Source organism: Thamnophis sirtalis, unplaced genomic scaffold (genome assembly GCF_051295495.1).
Source record: "Thamnophis sirtalis isolate CommonGarterSnake01/CBP01778 unplaced genomic scaffold, rThaSir2_p1.2 scaffold_2, whole genome shotgun sequence".
NCBI lineage: Eukaryota > Metazoa > Chordata > Lepidosauria > Squamata > Natricidae > Thamnophis > Thamnophis sirtalis.
The window spans coordinates 38,260,486-38,278,368 of NW_028261382.1; the positions used below are offsets into that span (position 1 = coordinate 38,260,486).

The 17,883-nt window shown below is 47.7% G+C and overlaps 2 protein-coding genes across 3 annotated transcripts in view; both read left to right on the forward strand.

Moving 5' to 3' along the window:
- The first annotated feature begins 3,832 nt into the window (after nt 1–3,832).
- Nucleotides 3,833–14,024, forward strand: EXOSC2 (exosome component 2). The gene is made up of 9 exons (XM_087704938.1): nt 3,833–3,980; nt 7,473–7,574; nt 8,025–8,070; nt 8,610–8,699; nt 9,682–9,747; nt 10,183–10,251; nt 11,184–11,360; nt 12,115–12,243; nt 12,407–14,024. Exons 1-9 carry the CDS (start codon nt 3,847–3,849, stop codon nt 12,485–12,487), a joined length of 894 nt encoding a protein of 297 aa, XP_087561064.1. The 5' UTR covers nt 3,833–3,846; the 3' UTR covers nt 12,488–14,024.
- A 1,215-nt stretch (nt 14,025–15,239) lies between these two features.
- The window catches only part of ABL1 (ABL proto-oncogene 1, non-receptor tyrosine kinase), a 67,417-nt gene continuing 64,773 nt past the window's right edge, over nt 15,240–17,883 (forward strand). For both annotated transcript variants that reach the window (XM_087704939.1, XM_087704940.1), the window contains exon 1: nt 15,240–16,100. In XM_087704939.1, coding sequence (XP_087561065.1) covers nt 15,959–16,100 — 142 coding nt within the window. In that variant the 5' untranslated portion in view covers nt 15,240–15,958. The remainder of the gene's footprint in view (nt 16,101–17,883) is intronic.

Sequence of the window (17,883 nt, forward strand, 5' to 3'; positions counted from 1 at the left end):
GCGGGGCCCTGGGCACGCTCCCCCCGGGGGCTCCGGCTGCCCCCCCCCCCCCGTTGGACACACGTCCCTGGGTTTCTGTACAGCCACCCTGGCTCTGCCCCCACAGAGCAATGCGGGCATAAGAGTGCAGGGTGTCGGGGGAAGATGCGGTTCTCAGCCCTTCTCTTGCGGGCGACCAGGGGGAAGGAAACGGATCGTCTTTTGGGGGGTCGGGAGGATGAAGGAAGAAGGTTTTCCAGGGCCCGGCCGGTTGGGGGAGGCGCAGCTGTCGGGGGAAGCAAGTTGTGGTAGAAACGGGACGATGAAAAAAAGAGGAGAGGAAGGAGGAATGGCAGATTGCTGCCCAGGAGTTTCTCCACCCAGGAAGAAAGGAAGGAAGGAAGGAAGGAAGGAAGGAAGGAAGGAAGGAAGGAAGGAAGGATAAATTGGTAAGCTGCCCAGAATCACCTTGTAGGGGAGATGGGAGCATATACAGACAGACCCCTAAGCCAACGGGGTTCCAATCTAGAATATCTCACAGGACTGATGCTCCTTGCCTGAGTCTAGAGATCATTTCCCCAAAAGAAAGAATTAATTTGAGGCAAATTCTGCATTTTGGACAGCCTGTAGTCCTCCCCTCGTTGCTCATTTCCCATTTCAGCCACAAGGGGGAGTCTTTCCCTTCCCCCATTTGCGTCGCGGGACTCCTTTGCAAACGGCCCCCTCTTCTTATTATCATTTTAACCGGTTTCACACATTTTTCTGCCTCTCTCCTTGTGTAAGCTTCCCTGATGGATAAAAAACAGTTGCCCACTGATGTTTAAAACTTGGAGGATGTTCTAACCTGGGCTTCCTTAACAAGCACGAAGGGGAGTCTTGGTCCTGGCAAAACACCTTTTATTTACATGATTCCTTTCATTCACAGTCTGCCAGGCTTAGTAAAACAGTCTTTTCAAAGGAATGTTTATCCACACGAACCTTATCTCGCTTGGAGAACTGCCAGATAACCAGTTTCCAACCGCAGGGCAAGGCAACGCTTGGCCCAGAGCCTCTTACAGTCACAAACAGAACTTTCCACTCGAAGGAATAAATTGTTCCTGCAAAAGCCCCCTCCCCATTCGCTCCTCCTTTGTTTCCTCTGGGAGGGGCCAATCACCTCCAAGGTGTGGCTTTACTCCCAAGTCGACCCTGATTTCTTAGTTGTTCCTGTCTTCTGGCAGCTCTGTGCATGCGCACACTGGGAAGAGGCTCCAGCTGTTCCTCTGCCTCACTGCTGTCTATCTCCCTCTCTGCCTCCGACGCAGAGCCCTCGTCTGAGCTTCCCTCAGCCCCCCCCCCAAGACTGGCCCAGGTTCCTCCCCAACCTCCTCACTGTCCGACTCTGCTGCCAGCTCCGCTGGCTGCTGATGCACCACAACAGAGGAATAAAAAAAGACTTGAAATAAAAAGACATTGTTTTAGGAAAGGATTTTATTCAGCTTCGTATTCTGGGATTGCAACCTCCTAGATCTCCCCCCCCCCAAAAAAAAAAATTGTGCAATTTCTGTCTTTTGTCAAATCAAAGTTTTTGCAAATGCTCGATACCAACCTTCAACCTTCCACATACAGAAGAAACGGTTTCTTTGCCTAATTCCCATCATGGACCTAAATGGGATTCAGGAATGAACTTTTTTTTGTGTGTGTAAAATATACATTTTTTAAAGAACGGCGAAAGTCCCCGGCTGCTTCGGAAAATCTCTCCTGATAAGCATAAGAGGTCTTGAGATGTCACACACAACGGTCACTTTAACCTTGTAGATAAAAATCATGTAAAACTGCTATTTACAAAACAAAACCCCCAAGACTTTAATATCAATTATATAATAATTGTATGATGTACACAGCTGTAAATACATAAATATATATATAAATATATAAATATAAATATATATCTTTGTATCTCTCATGCTCTTGTATTCTAAATAAAGAATAATAATAAAAACATGAACAAAATATAACGTGAAGTGAAAAGCTTTTTAGGACGCAGAGTTTACAACTGCTGGGGTAGAAACTGGTGGTTTTAAGTTTTTAGTCCTCTGTTCCGTTTGCCTGGGCTGAATTTTCTTTGATTTTTAATCACAGATCAGTTTTACAATTTGCGGAATGATTTTCAACCTCCGTAACTTTAACTCCCAGAATTCCACAGATAGCATGTATGGACTTCAATTCCCAGAATTCCTCAGCCAGCATGTTCATCATAATATAATTTGATGTAGAGAAGTGTGTGAACTCTGTCACAATTGGTTTCTTTTCACAAAACCTTCCAATTCGGAGATTCTATAATCTATAAATCTAAGAAATTCAAATCTGCCAGTATAAAAATATATATATTATTTGGTCCTTGATGGACTCTTCCAAAAGAAGGGAAGTTGAATTGGGTACACGTATGGAAATTTGTTTAGTGACATTCAAAGTTTTAAAGGCAAAGAAAAAAATGATTTATGACCGTTTTCTACACTTACAACCTCCATGGTCATATGATCAAAATTGAGATGTTTGGCAACTGGTTCATATTTATGATGGTCACGTGATGCCCTTTTGCAAACTTCTAACAAGCCACATTCACTTGTCAACTGTGTTACTAACTTTAACAACTGGCATGATTCATTTAACAACTGTAGCAAGAAAGGTCATAAAATGGGGCAAAACTTACTTAAGGGTTTCACTTGGGTGCTAACAGCAGATTTGAGGAAATACAGCATATCCCCTAAATAGACACTAGAGGGCGACAGAGCACCGCTTTTAAAATAGGCGCAGAGCCGGACTGCATTTGCCTTCTCAAGTTTCTCTGCTAACCCCAAGAGGAACAGTCTAAGCAAAAGTGATATAAAACTTAGGTTTTTGGTTCCTAAGCATGGGGGCGTGCTTTAATGGGAGGCTGGATCTTGGCTGCAAAGCCGGGAGGGGGCTTGCATATTATTGGACAGCCATTTGTCTGACATGGTATAGATTAGAAACACTCCTTGAGCAGGAGGTTGGACTAGAAGACCTCGAAGGTCCCTTCCAGCTCTGTTATTCTCTTCTCAACATGCCCTCTGCGTGGGGGAAGTGCAAAATGCAGCCCGGTGACTTAGATGAATCAGAATAGAGCTGAAAGGGACCTTGGAGGTCTTCTAGTCCAACCCCTTGCTCAAGCAGGAGATCCTCTGTGTGTGTGTGTTTGTGTGTGTATACATAGACATACACATTTATTTATTTATTTATTTATTAGACTTATATACTGCTTCATAGGGCTTTCAGCCCTCTCTAAGTGGTTTACAGAGTCAGCATATTTCCCCCAACAACAATCCGGGTCCTCATTTCACCCACCTCGGGAGGATGGAAGGCTGAGTCAACCCTGAGCCGGTGAGATTTGAACAGCCGAACTGCAGATAACAGTCAGCTGAAGTGGCCTGCAGTACTGCACCCTAACCACTGCGCCACCTCGGCTCATGTATGTGTATGTGTATGTGTATACATACATACATACATACATACATACATTACATACATACATACATACACAAACACAACTGTCCAATCTTGGACACATTCACACAACCAGACTGTCCAAATTGGGGATGAGGCGGGGGTCCAGCGCGCCCCTGACCCTAATCCAAGGTGCCCACGGCGAGAAGGGTGGCTCTTTTTAATTTTTTTATTTTGCAAAAGGGAAACCAGCCTCCCTCGTTTTCCCAGCGCCGCGAACGGAAGCCCGGAGTTGTCCCATTCTGCGCTCGCAACCCTTTCCTCTAGAAACCCGCCAGGAGTAGACATGTCGGCGGCAGAGGCCTGGCGGGGTTCTGCGCTTGCGCGGCGGCGGCGGCGGCCGGTGCGCCTTCAACCAAGATGGCGGCGGCGGTGGAGTTCAGGCTGCCCGCAGCGCGGAAGCCTCTCGCGCCCAGCCTGTCCCGGGGCGGCGGCGGGGAGCGGGACTTAGTGGTCCCCGGGGACACCATCACCACGGACCCGGGATACATGCGGTGAGGGCGGGTGCACGGGGCTGCAGCAGAGCCCAGGGCGCGCTTTGCACGTGCTCGGGAGCCCCCTTGGGTCTTTCAAGGCTCTCTTTCAAGGCTCTGCACGTGCTAAGGAAAGCCCCCTCCCCCCCTCCGCCTTTGGCCTTCTGCTGCGAGGAAGAGGAGGCGAGGGGGCTCCTGAGCACGACACTCCCCCTCCCCCCAATCCATGGAAGGGCCATTGGCCAAAGGAGGGGAGGGGGTGGGGGTGGGTTTCCCTGGGGGGATGAGTGGGTGGGGCTGCATGAAGGAGGGGGGGGGGGCTGGATGGGATTCCCCAGCAGGCAGGTTTGGAAATACTTTGCAGAAGACAAATGGACACAAGTCTCATCTGTCATCTCTCCTTTTTCTTTCTGTCTATCCATTCATGTCTGTCTGTCTATTTCTATCATCTCTCTCTCTCTCCCTCTCATCTATAATATCTATATCTACCTCTTCTTTCTTTCTTTCTTTCTTTCTTTCTTTCTTTCTTTCTTTCTTTCTTTCTTTCTTTCTTTCTTTCTTTCTTTCCTCTCTCTCTCTCATCTATAATATCTCCATCTACATTTATCTCCATCCATCCATCCATCATCTATCCATCCATCTATCTATCTATCTATCTATCTATCTATCTATCTATCTATCTATCTATCTATCTATCTATCTATCTATCTATCTATCTATCTATCATCATCATCATCTATATTTATTATATCATATATCAATAGATCTATCATTCCCCGTCTATCTATCATCTATAATATGTATGTATGTATGTATGTATGTATGTATGTATGTATGTATGTATGTATGTATGGTCTGGTCTGGTCTGGTCTGGTCTGGTCTGGTCTGGTCTGGTCTGGTCTGGTCTGGTCTGGTCTGGTCTGGTCTGGTCTGGTCTGGTCTGGTCTGGTCTGGTCTGGTCTGGTCTGGTCTGGTCTGGTCTGGTCTGGTCTGGTCTGGTCTGGTCTGGTCTGGTCTGGTCTGGTCTGGTCTGGTCTGGTCTGGTCTGGTCTGGTCTGGTCTGGTCTGGTCTGGTCTGGTCTGGTCTGGTCTGGTCTGGTCTGGTCTGGTCTGGTCTGGTCTGGTCTGGTCTGGTCTGGTCTGGTCTGGTCTGGTCTGGTCTGGTCTGGTCTGGTCTGGTCTGGTCTGGTCTGGTCTGGTCTGGTCTGGTCTGGTCTGGTCTGGTCTGGTCTGGTCTGGTCTGGTCTGGTCTGGTCTGGTCTGGTCTGGTCTGGTCTGGTCTGGTCTGGTCTGGTCTGGTCTGGTCTGGTCTGGTCTGGTCTGGTCTGGTCTGGTCTGGTCTGGTCTGGTCTGGTCTGGTCTGGTCTGGTCTGGTCTGGTCTGGTCTGGTCTGGTCTGGTCTGGTCTGGTCTGGTCTGGTCTGGTCTGGTCTGGTCTGGTCTGGTCTGGTCTGGTCTGGTCTGGTCTGGTCTGGTCTGGTCTGGTCTGGTCTGGTCTGGTCTGGTCTGGTCTGGTCTGGTCTGGTCTGGTCTGGTCTGGTCTGGTCTGGTCTGGTCTGGTCTGGTCTGGTCTGGTCTGGTCTGGTCTGGTCTGGTCTGGTCTGGTCTGGTCTGGTCTGGTCTGGTCTGGTCTGGTCTGGTCTGGTCTGGTCTGGTCTGGTCTGGTCTGGTCTGGTCTGGTCTGGTCTGGTCTGGTCTGGTCTGGTCTGGTCTGGTCTGGTCTGGTCTGGTCTGGTCTGGTCTGGTCTGGTCTGGTCTGGTCTGGTCTGGTCTGGTCTGGTCTGGTCTGGTCTGGTCTGGTCTGGTCTGGTCTGGTCTGGTCTGGTCTGGTCTGGTCTGGTCTGGTCTGGTCTGGTCTGGTCTGGTCTGGTCTGGTCTGGTCTGGTCTGGTCTGGTCTGGTCTGGTCTGGTCTGGTCTGGTCTGGTCTGGTCTGGTCTGGTCTGGTCTGGTCTGGTCTGGTCTGGTCTGGTCTGGTCTGGTCTGGTCTGGTCTGGTCTGGTCTGGTCTGGTCTGGTCTGGTCTGGTCTGGTCTGGTCTGGTCTGGTCTGGTCTGGTCTGGTCTGGTCTGGTCTGGTCTGGTCTGGTCTGGTCTGGTCTGGTCTGGTCTGGTCTGGTCTGGTCTGGTCTGGTCTGGTCTGGTCTGGTCTGGTCTGGTCTGGTCTGGTCTGGTCTGGTCTGGTCTGGTCTGGTCTGGTCTGGTCTGGTCTGGTCTGGTCTGGTCTGGTCTGGTCTGGTCTGGTCTGGTCTGGTCTGGTCTGGTCTGGTCTGGTCTGGTCTGGTCTGGTCTGGTCTGGTCTGGTCTGGTCTGGTCTGGTCTGGTCTGGTCTGGTCTGGTCTGGTCTGGTCTGGTCTGGTCTGGTCTGGTCTGGTCTGGTCTGGTCTGGTCTGGTCTGGTCTGGTCTGGTCTGGTCTGGTCTGGTCTGGTCTGGTCTGGTCTGGTCTGGTCTGGTCTGGTCTGGTCTGGTCTGGTCTGGTCTGGTCTGGTCTGGTCTGGTCTGGTCTGGTCTGGTCTGGTCTGGTCTGGTCTGGTCTGGTCTGGTCTGGTCTGGTCTGGTCTGGTCTGGTCTGGTCTGGTCTGGTCTGGTCTGGTCTGGTCTGGTCTGGTCTGGTCTGGTCTGGTCTGGTCTGGTCTGGTCTGGTCTGGTCTGGTCTGGTCTGGTCTGGTCTGGTCTGGTCTGGTCTGGTCTGGTCTGGTCTGGTCTGGTCTGGTCTGGTCTGGTCTGGTCTGGTCTGGTCTGGTCTGGTCTGGTCTGGTCTGGTCTGGTCTGGTCTGGTCTGGTCTGGTCTGGTCTGGTCTGGTCTGGTCTGGTTGGTCTATGTATCCATTCACCCACCTATCATCTCTTTCTCTATCCTCTCTTCTTTCTATCTCTGTCACCTATCTATCTTCCATATATTGGTCATTTATTTGTCATCTATCTGAGAGGTCCTTGGTTATTTTTTTACACACCTCTCATGACCCAAACTAGGTAACATCATCAGTGCTAGAAGGATGTTGGGTTTGTGGAGAGGGAGAGAAGGAGGAGGAGGACTGTGGGGTCCTGGGTCTTCTCTGAACTTGGTTATTTTTGAGCTCAACATTTCTGTTCTTGAGACATTTGTTAAGTGGGTTTTGCCCCAATTTATGACCTTCCTGGCCCTGGTTATGTAGTGTATCACTGCAGTCATTAAGTGAGTAACATGGTTGTTAACTGAATCTGGCTTTCCCGTTGACTCTGCTTGTCAGAAGTTCCCCAAAAAGTGGGCAGGGGCCCTGCGGCCGTCATAACTGTGAACCAGTTGTCAAGCGACCGAATGTAAATCAATGACCCTGGGGATGTTTCAACGGTCATAAGTGTGAAAAATGGCCCCTTTTTCAATGCCGTTGTAACTTTGAACGGTCACTAAATGAACTGTTGTAAATTGAGGACGACCCACAATCTGTCTATGTATCTATTCCAAAACAATGTACAACAATCCTTCCACAAGTGTTCCTTTCTCTCTTCATTTCCTTCTTTCTTTGGGTTTTGCCAGGGGTCACGGAACCTACCTGGGGGAGGAGAAGCTGGTTGCTTCGGTGGCTGGAGTTGTGGAGAGAGTGAACAAATTGGTGTGTGTGAAAGCGTTGAAAACCAGGTGAGAAACAGAAGTTGGGTTCAAATATACAGTTTGATCCTGGGAATCCTAAGCAAGACACGTTGTGTGGGGTTGAACGTTGACTCCCAGAATCCCCCAGCCAGCATGGGATGATAGACAAGATACATTGATAGCATGGCTGGCTGGGGGAATTCTGGGAGAGGAAATCCAGGCACCTTAAACATTTACTAAATTGAGAAACACTGAGCTCAGCCTTCAAATTAAATTCACAATTCTCAGTCGAGGACTTTGGTGCGTCTGCTCGGTTATCGTATATCTGAGCTTCTCTTCCTGCTCCAGTTCTGGCCTCTGATTTAATGCTGAAAAGTAACCCATAATCTCAAGAGATTTTTTTTAAAGATCGGCACATTTATTACAGCAAAAGGTTATATGTTCTGCCTTTAGCTGGGGAATTATTGAATAATTGCTTCTTTTTGATTTTCCTGGCAGGTACAATGGTGAGGTTGGAGACATTGTGGTTGGGCGAATTACAGAGGTAATGTTTTCATTTAAGCGTACACCCCTCCCTCCCATCTATTCCTTCCTTCCTTCCTTCCTTCCTTCCTTCCTTCCTTCCTTCCTTCCTTCCTTCCTTCCTTCCTTCCTTCCTTCCTTCCTCCCTTCCTCCCTCCTTCCCTCCCTCCCTCCCTTCCTTCCTTCCTATATTTTCCTTTCTTCCTTTATTTCTTCCCTCCCTAAAATATGCAGAACAGCAAAAATTCTGTAATTATTTTTTTCAATGGAAGTTCTGAACTTGTATTTTTTTTTAAAAAAAGAGCCATGTTGAAAATATTTGCTATTACTTTTCTGTGTTGCTGGTTTGTCCCATAGCGTGGAACAATTTGTTAGGAATGTAAAATATAGGATAATAACTCCTAAAATGGCATCTGCCGAAGAATGGAGTGGTTTAGGACCACTGATTATAAATAAGCCCAGCGCCTGCCAAAATAGTTTCTATTTCGGCTCTTTGGGTGGGTGGCATTTTGAAGAAGTTTGGATTTAATTTTTTTTATATATATACTTTTTTTTTTTTAGGTTCAGCAGAAACGATGGAAGGTGGAGACCAACTCGAGACTCGAATCTGTGCTGCTGTTGTCTTCCATGAATCTTCCCGGTGGAGAGTTGGTGAGTCTGTCCTCACACTGCTGGAAACGTCGTTTTCATTTAGAAATGGGTGGGGTTTATATGGAGGGTTATTTTGATTTTTAAAAACTATTATTTTACAGGTAGTCCTCGACTTACAATCATGATTCGGCCCAAAAATTCTGTTGTTAAATGAAGCATTTGTTAAGTGAGTTTTGTCCCCTTTTTAAAAAGTTTTTTTTTATTTTTCTTCAAACATAGCAGTGTTGAGCCAGAGTTACATTTTAGTAGAAATAAAACAATACTTTTCATATTTAACACAATTAACAACCTTATAAACTTTTAGTAGTAAGACATACAGTATATTTTGTTGAATTATAATCTTTCCTTAATTATTCCATATTTCAATATGTTTTTATGCCAATCTCCATATTCTTGATATTATTCCTTTTACTACAGATAAAATACCCATAATCACATTTGTTATGTTTAACAGACTTGTATAATTCTAATAGTAATGCACAGATTTATATTGAATTATAATCTTCCCTTGTACCCCTTTCTAATTTTTAGTTATGCCACTGTTTTATTTTAAAAATATCTCCAGTTTTGCCCCATTTTGAGTCCTTTCTTGCTTCTGTTGTTAAGTGAATCACTGCAGATGATAACCCAGTTGTTAAGTGAATCAGCCCTCCTCATCAGGTCGCAAAAGCACATGACCCTGGGACATTGCGGCGGTCATAATATGAAGCAGTTGCCAAGCATCTGAATTTTGATCACATGGCCACGGATATGCGTCATCGGTCCTAAGTGTGAAAAACGGTCATAAGTCACTTTTTTCGTTGGCGTTGAATGGCCGCTACATAAACTGTTGTAAGACAAGGACAATACCTGTATCCTGTTGCTTCCCCCCCCCCCCCCCAGATACGCCGAGAGTTCCTGCAGCGGAGGCAAATTCCTTGTGTGTCTAAAGCCCCCCTTGGCCCAATCAGATGTTCAGTTCAATCTGTTATTTATTCCCCAGAGACGGCGATCTGCGGAAGATGAGTTGGCCATGAGAGATTTCCTCCAAGAAGGAGACCTTGTCAGCGTATCCTTTTTTTGGGGGGGAGCTGAAAATCTCTTTTAAGAATCTTCTTCCGACCCCGTTGCTGATGGATCACCATTGCCCATACTCTGGGGATGATGGGAGCTGTGTCCCATCCTTCTGCAGGTCGACATGTTGACTGCTGAACATTTTTATGTGCTAAAGCCTCGTTTGCACCCATAATACCAAGCTTGGTTGGTGTTTCTCAACTTTGCCCACTTGACTTCAACTCCCAGGATTCCTCAGGTAGCCTCCGTTTCCCAATATACCTTTTGCTCTCACGGCTGCCCAGATGCCGGGAAGAACCATTCGGCCATTCTGGAAGGGGAACTTTGAATTAAGTTCAGCCATTCGGTCGGTTGGGTTTGTATTTATGGGCATTGGTAGAAATTCCGGGGGAATCGGCTGTGCTTTTATTTCCTTAAATGCTCCCTTCAGGCCGAGGTCCAAGCGGTGTTTTCCGACGGGGCGGTCTCATTGCACACTCGAAGTCTCAAATACGGGAAGGTATAAGAACGAACGTTCTTCGTGTAGAATAAAGAATATCGGAACGTATTCCGGGGGAACAACGGCCGATGGCCTCTTTCTGTAGGTGCCCTCACCGACTGCATGACAGTATGGTGGTCCTCTGATTTAACTGATGCGGACAGGAAGGCACCACAGAGGGTGGTCAATTCGGCACAAGAAGCCATTGGTCGCCATCTAACACCACTGGATGACCTCGCCAGGTCCCGCTGCTTTAGCAGAGTAAGGAGGATTCTCTGAGATGACTCTCAGCCTGCTCAGTCTCTCTTTACACTTTGACCATCGGGCAGCAGACATCGAAGCAGAGCCAGCCGAACAAATAGGTTTAAAAACAGTTTCGATCCTTGGAATGTCAGGCTCTTTTTAAAAAAATAGTTTTTATTAAACATTTTTACCTTTAAAAACAGGGGGGGAAAACAACAAATACAGAAAAAAACAAGACAAACATAATATAAAATAATTTCACAGTCTACTGTATTGGCATGTTTAGCTTTTGTAGTTCTCTATTCTACGTTGCCGTCTTAGAGGTTTTAACATCTGCCATGGTGTAATAACAATTGTACTAACAGTTGTAATAATATCAATTGTTCACATCCCCATTATGTTTACATTATGGTCAATACTTTAAGTTTGATAATAATGAGAAACTTTGGGCTGTCAGACTCTTAAATACAACCACACATGTAGGATAAGTTTCTCTCTCTCTTTCCTAATTACTTGCATGGGGATTATTCGTTAGGCTATTTATGTTGTTTCTGTTTTTTGTCGTGGGGAGCAAGCAGTGAGGCTAAAACCAATTTCGTTGCAATGACAATCAAGGCTATGTGGCCACGTATATCAGAAATGTTAATATTTTTTTCCCCCACCTGCTCACCCTTCGCCTTCATTCCTCGTGCCCTCCTTTCCCTGTCCAGCTGGGCCAGGGGGTCCTAGTCCAGGTCTCTCCATCCCTGGTGAAACGTCAGAAAACTCACTTCCACGACTTGCCGTGTGGGGCCTCCATCATCCTTGGCAACAATGGCTTCATCTGGATTTACCCCACCCCTGAGCAGAAAGAGGACGAGGCTGGGGGCTTCGTGGCTAATCTGGAGGTGAGTTGAAGGCTCGGGGATACCCTGACCCAAGAGGTTTCAAAAATTTGGGCAGCTTGTGAGGAAAGCCTCCCTGCCCCCCCCCCCCCCCCCCCCGATCTCTTGGCCTTCTGCCAATGGGTCAAAATCTGCTTGTGGAGCCTTGTGTGGGAGGGGGCCACAACCATGGGGCTGGTTGACCCCACGGGTCCCGTCATCATCTATGTTAACAACTGCTAACCTCCCCATCCCGGAAGCCTCTTTTGTAATTTTAGAATGTTGTTTTAGATTTTTCTTTTAAAAAAAATAATAATCTTATTTTGCTTTCAAATGCTTAATTTTATGGATTCAATGGTACTTTGCGCAGAGCCCTTCTCCGAGGGGGATGAGTGGTGAAGAAGTGTAATAAATAAATAAGAAAGAAAGCTAGAAGAAAGGAAGGAAGGAAGAAAAGAGGGAGGGAGGGAGGAAGGTAGCTAAGAACAGAAGTAAAAGAAATAAAAACAAGGAAGGAAAGGAAGGAAGGAAAGAAGAAAATAGGAGTGAAGAAAAGGAGGGGGAAGTAAGGTAGCGAATAAAAGTAAGAAAAAGAAAAAAGAAAGAGAAAGGAAGGAAAGAAGGAAGAGAGAAGGAAAGAGAAGGAAAGAAAGAGCGAAGGGTGGAGTATTTCCGCACCGTCATAACTTTGAACGGTTGCGGAACGAGTTGTCCTAAGTGGAGGACTACCTGCACCCACCACACAGGCACGCAGCGGCTTAGCTGTCCGTCTTTTCAGCCGGTGCCCCTGTCTGACCGCGAGGTCATCTCCCGCCTCCGGAACTGCCTCCTGGCGCTCGTCTCCCAGAAGATGACTTTGTACGACACCAGCATCCTCTACTGCTACGAAGCCTCTCTTCCTCACCAGGTAGGGCCTCTCCTTGGCTTGGGCACCGGGTCTCCACCAGGGAAGGTCCCTCAAGGGAAAGGGGTGGGGGTGCGAGGGGAAGGCCGGGTGGGCTTCCGGGCCAGAGGTGTGAGAAGAGGGAAGCCTGATGTTTACCCGGATGTCTCCTCCTCCTTCCTTGCAGATCAAAGACCTTCTCAAACCAGAAGTGGTGGAGGAGATTGTGTTGGAGACACGCCAGAGGCTCCTGGAGTTGGAAGGGTGATGGTAGAGAAGGAGTGGTGGAGCGGCAAGGGTTCCTTCCTTCCTTCCACCCACCCACCCATCCATCCATCCATCCATCCATCCATCCATCTCTTTTCTTCCCTCCCTCCCTTTTCTTCCATCTTTTCTTCTCTCCTTATTCCTTCCTTCTTCCAATCAACCATTTCCTTCCTTCCACCCACCATCCGTCCGTCCATCCATCCACCCAATTCGTCTCATATCTTTCTTCCATCTTTTCTTCTTTCCTTCTATCCCATCCCTGTCTTCCTTCTTCCCTCCATCCCATCCATCTCCTTCCTTAACTTTCTCACGCGGCCATGGTCTGGTTGTGGGGTGCGGCCCACAGGTTGCAAACTCCTGTTGTAAACCACGAAGTCTGTCCATCTTCTCTCCTTGTGTGAAGAACATCAAACACGTGTCTCCTGCTCCATGACCTGGAAATATCATTGGAGAAGATTCTAGACTCAACAGGAAGGATGAGCAGCAAGGAAGAGCTAATATAATCCTCATCCTTCTCTTCCTCAAACCATATCTTTCCACATCCCAATTTTTTATTCCTTTATTTAAAACATTGCTCCAGTGTGTGTTCCTAACCTGACAAATGCTGGATTTTGAAGTTCAGCATCGATGGAAAATCCAACAATTGCACTAGAAAGAGATTTCCTAAGTGTAAAACCATTCTTTGGCGCAAAAAGGACTTGATGTTTTTAAAAAAAGAGAACCTACCGATCTCCATTTCCTATGTAATTTTATGTTTCTCCTCCTTAAAACTCTGTGTCTTAATTAAAGAAAATGTTATAAGCCGCCTATGAGTGAGTTTGGAAGGCTGTTGAAATGTCTGGAATCCATAAATAACCTTTTAAATTTCTATTTCTGCATTGTTGGTTTGGGCAGCCGAGAGAATAGTCCTCGGATTTTGGGGGGTAGCGAATTCGAATTGCTGCCTTTGCAACTTTGGGTTCAAGTTGTGGTTGCTGCAAAAAAAAATATTGTTTAATTTGGAGCGAAACCAAATTTCGAATCACGTCTCGTTCGCTCAGTTCTTTGGACGAGGGAATACATTTTAATTCTGAGTTCTAATCCTGCCTTGGACGCAAAGCCAACTGGGTGGCCTTGGGCCGGCCACTCTCTCTCAGCCCTAAGAAGCCGGCAATGGCAGGCGGCTTTTGAAATCTTGCCAAGAAAACGGCGCAAATTTGTCGGGGTTTTTCCCCCCCAAGTTGTCATTGGAAGTCAATATTCGCTTGCATCAACCCTGCCTTAAAAAAAATCAAATCAAATCAAATCTGTTGTCTTTCCTTCTGGATGAAAATCACAGGATAAAAAATAAATGGAATTTGCCCGCCAGGTTTTAAGCTGCAATGCGCCACAATTCATTGTTTCTATTGCTAAAAGGTTGTGTTTTTTTGTGTGGACTTAATTACTGTTTCATCGGGACTTCAAAGCAAAATTGGGACTCAGGACACATTAATTCCTTTATTTGCGTTTCAAACTTGTTTATTATAAAGTTTTACAGTTTCAAGAGAAACAGAAAATAACACCAGTTTCTTACGTTTTTTTTTATATATTTAAATTAGTGGCCTATTACAGAGAATTTAGGAGTTTGCTTTTAATTAAGAATTAAATACAATAGAAAAATCTCTTGGTTGAGAAACGCCTGTCCCCCCCCCCCCCCGGGCCTTCCCTGGCAGAGGATGATGGGTGCCAGAGCCCAACCCCACAAATGAGAATTTGGGCTGTGGAGAATGGGGTTCTTTGCTCAGCCCCGTGGATGATGGGGGTTGTGATTTGGGTCAGCTGAGGTGAGGATGGGGGGGGGGCGGTCTGGCGGCTGGGGATGAGGGGAAACAGAGGAGGGGTGGGCAATGGGGGTTGTAGTCCGGTATATCCCTGAGGTAAAAAGGGGAGGGAAGTGCCGAAGGCAGACACACTCAACGAGGACGGCAGTGGAGGATGGGAGTCCTCACCCAGCCCCGTGGGCAACGGGGGTTGTAGTCCGGTATATCCCTGAGGTAAAAAGGGGAGGGCTGGGGATGATGGGAAACGGGAGGGAGGTCCCGAAGGGCGGCTGCGGAGGATGGGAACCGTTGCCCAGACCCTGAGGTAAAGGGGGGAGGGGGGAGGCTGGGGAGGATGGGTCCGGGGGGGGCATGGGAGCTGCTGCCTCTCGGGGGGCCGGGGAGGATGGGTCGGCCCAGCGGCGCTCGCCGGGCTGCTGCTCCTCCTCCTGCCGGGCGCCGCCCTCGGCCTCCCGCCGGCCCTCCGCAGCCATGGCCGCCGCCGCCGCCGCCGCTTCTCCCTAGGCCGGAGAGCCCGCCGCCCGCCCCGCCGGCTCCCCCGGGCCTCCCTCGGCTTCTCCTCTGCTGGCCTCGCCGCCCTGTGGAGCTTTTTCCTTCCCTCCTTCCTTTCTCTCCTTTTCCTTCCCTCCTCCGTTTCTTCCCTTCTCTTTTCCCCTTTCTTTCCTTCCTTCTTTTCTCTCCTTTCCTTCTTTCTCCTCATCCTTTCCTCCCTCGGCTTCTTCTTCACCGTTTCCTTAACCTCCCTTTTTTCTTTTCCCCGCACTTTCTTTTTCCGACCCCCTCAGACTTTCCTTCCCTCCCTCCTTCCCTCCTTCTTCCCTCCCTTCTTCCCCACTTTCCCCCCATCCCCTTTTCCTCCCACAGCATAATCCGAATCTCCATTCCCCAGGCGGACTTGGTCCTCCTGCTGCCTCTGAGCCAGGAGCCCTTCAGAAAAGCAGCCGAGCCCCCCCCTTGACTGAAGCCCCCTCCCCAAAAACCCCTCTGCTCCCCCAGGACCCTGACCCGAGATGACCCCCCTCCTCCTCCGTGGCTCCCCTTCCGCCCCTTTCCTTGGACTGCTGAGCCCATCCTTCCTTCCTTCCCAGGCTCCCCCATGCTTGGCTTCCCAGGGCATCCGACGGTGGCCGGGTTCATTGAGTTCATCCACGGATCTCACCGCCACGTTTGGTCCTTAAAATGCCCCCCCCCCCCCGGCCTCCCCAGGAACCTCCACGGGGCAGAAAGGAGAGCGGGATGACTGCGGGGCCCGTAAGTGTCTGCACCAGACTGAATATTGCTGAAATATTTCCTGTTACAGGTGACAATTTGGGGACTTTTGTGGAGGGCTGCTGAGCAACAGAACAACCCCAAAATTGACAATTCTTGGACTCTGTTTGGAAGAAACTCTTGAAGCCAGGAGGACTTTGGCCTGCGCTATGCCAGAAAAGGGGGACCTTTACGTGGGAGTCTTCTTGCAACCGGATGACCTCACCTTCTTACCGCAGGTGAAGCGCCAAGACGGAGCAAAAGGGGACTCTTTAAAATCCGGCCTGCTGACCGGATGGAAGTTTGCAGACTTACGCAGGGCTGAACGGGAGAAGGAGGGAGAGAAGGCTGGCTTTTGCTCTGAGAGGCCGGCGCTCGGACGCTGAAGTTTCCTGCCTGTCCTCGCGTGGGAGGGGGAGAAATCTATGGGTCAGCAACCTGGAAAGGTTCTGGGCGACCAACGGAGGCCCAGTCTCTCTGCCCTGCACTTCATCAAGAGCGGGGTGAGGAAGGAAGGGCCATCGTCGAAGCAAGGGGGCACCCATTGCAACGTCTTCCTGGAGCATGGTAAGGAGACTTCTGCTTTCTTTTGACCAGAGAGGGTTAGGGGTTCACACAGCGGCGGGCTTAGCCAGGCCAGGTGAGTTTGCACGGGGGACTCAGCCTTTAAGGCTGAACATTCAGGGAGACCTCCACTTACGACCATGATGTGAAGTTGCATCAGCCCTAAAAAAGGGAACTTGTGTCCGTTTTTCCACACTTAAGAACCGTTGCAGCATTCCCACGATCACAATTTGGAAGCTTGGCTCATAGTTTTTTTAAGACAAGTTTTATTGCAATTTTCTTCCCCATCATACATACTCTCTGGACAGAGTGTGGTCCAGGTCACATCTTATGCATCCTATTTATAATCATAGCTTCAATATATTTTAATCTTCCCACTTTTATCAATATTCATCTCCTTTATATAATCCTTTATCTTTTTCCATTAATTCATTTGCGCTTACATATCATTGATAAACACCTTTTTCTTTTGTCTTCAACCAATTACTATTAATTTATCTTTACAAATTAATCATTTTTAACCATAGCTTTGCTATTCCAACTTCCACAGTATTATTCTCTTTACAAAGCTCTTTGTCATTATTCAAGTTTTACATGTAGTTAACATCACTATATGCCCTTTATTTCACCTTTTTTTTTTTTACAGTTTTTCCACTTATTTAACCTATTTTTTCTTCCCAGAAAATATCTCTCAAGAATTCCATAAGTATGAGGACACTTGCCTCATATTTATGATGATTGCAATGTGCCCGGGGTCATGCCATCCCCTTTTGCGACCTTTAAAAGGGTAGCAGGAATCATTTAACAAGTGCATGTTTCACTTAACCCAGTGTTTCTCAACCTAGGCCACTTGAAGATGTCCGGACTTCAACTCCCAGAATTCCCCAGCTAGCATTCGCTGGCTGGGGAATTCTGGGAGTTGAAGTCCGGACATCTTCAAGTGGCCTAGGTTGAGAAACACTGACTTAACCACTGCAGAGATTCACTTAACAACCGGGTTAAAAAAATGCCATCAAGTCAAGGTGCGACTGACTTAACCATCCACCTTGCAATGGTCTCAATTCTGGTCCCAATTTCTGGTCGTAAGGCAAGGACTCCCTGTTTGTATGTAATAAGCTACCACACTATTTGCTTTTCTGTGTTACTCAAACCAGGTTTGAAAGAGAAGGAGGCCATGATCACACACGCTAAGCAATGCTTGTTTGTGGCCTGTCACGATACATAAGCTTGTTGTGATGTTTAAACTGTGGTTCAACCCTGAAGTTGTTTAACAAACTGTAGTTAACCTAAATAATGGTTAAGTAATGATTGTTTGAACACAGCTGGTCTCTTGAGGTAGTTTTCAGATGCTTCCCATTGTTGGCCTGAAGAATGAAGAACAAAAACTGGTCTGTGGTTATTAGGGGGTTGGGGGGAATCTAAGACAATAAATCTGAATAAATGAGAAAAAGGAAGTTGTGCAGACGCAACCTGCTCTCTGTAAGCTACCACAAACTTGGGATTCGTATGACACATGAAAGCAACCACAACAAGAGTCAGTGCGATCCGTGTGTTGAATTGCCTCTGAGTAGGGTTTAATTTGCTTTCGTTGCAAGCCTTCAAATAAAAGATACTACTTAGTCATCGTTTAATCCACAGGGCAATGAGTTCGGCTCCCGACACATTTCCCCGATTTATTCATTTTATAAATCTATTTATCTCTCTCGCCTCTTCCTATAGATAGGAAGTTAATTCCGCATCTTGAGTCAGCTGGAGCCTGGAGCTTGGCCGTGTGGCCTCTCAAATT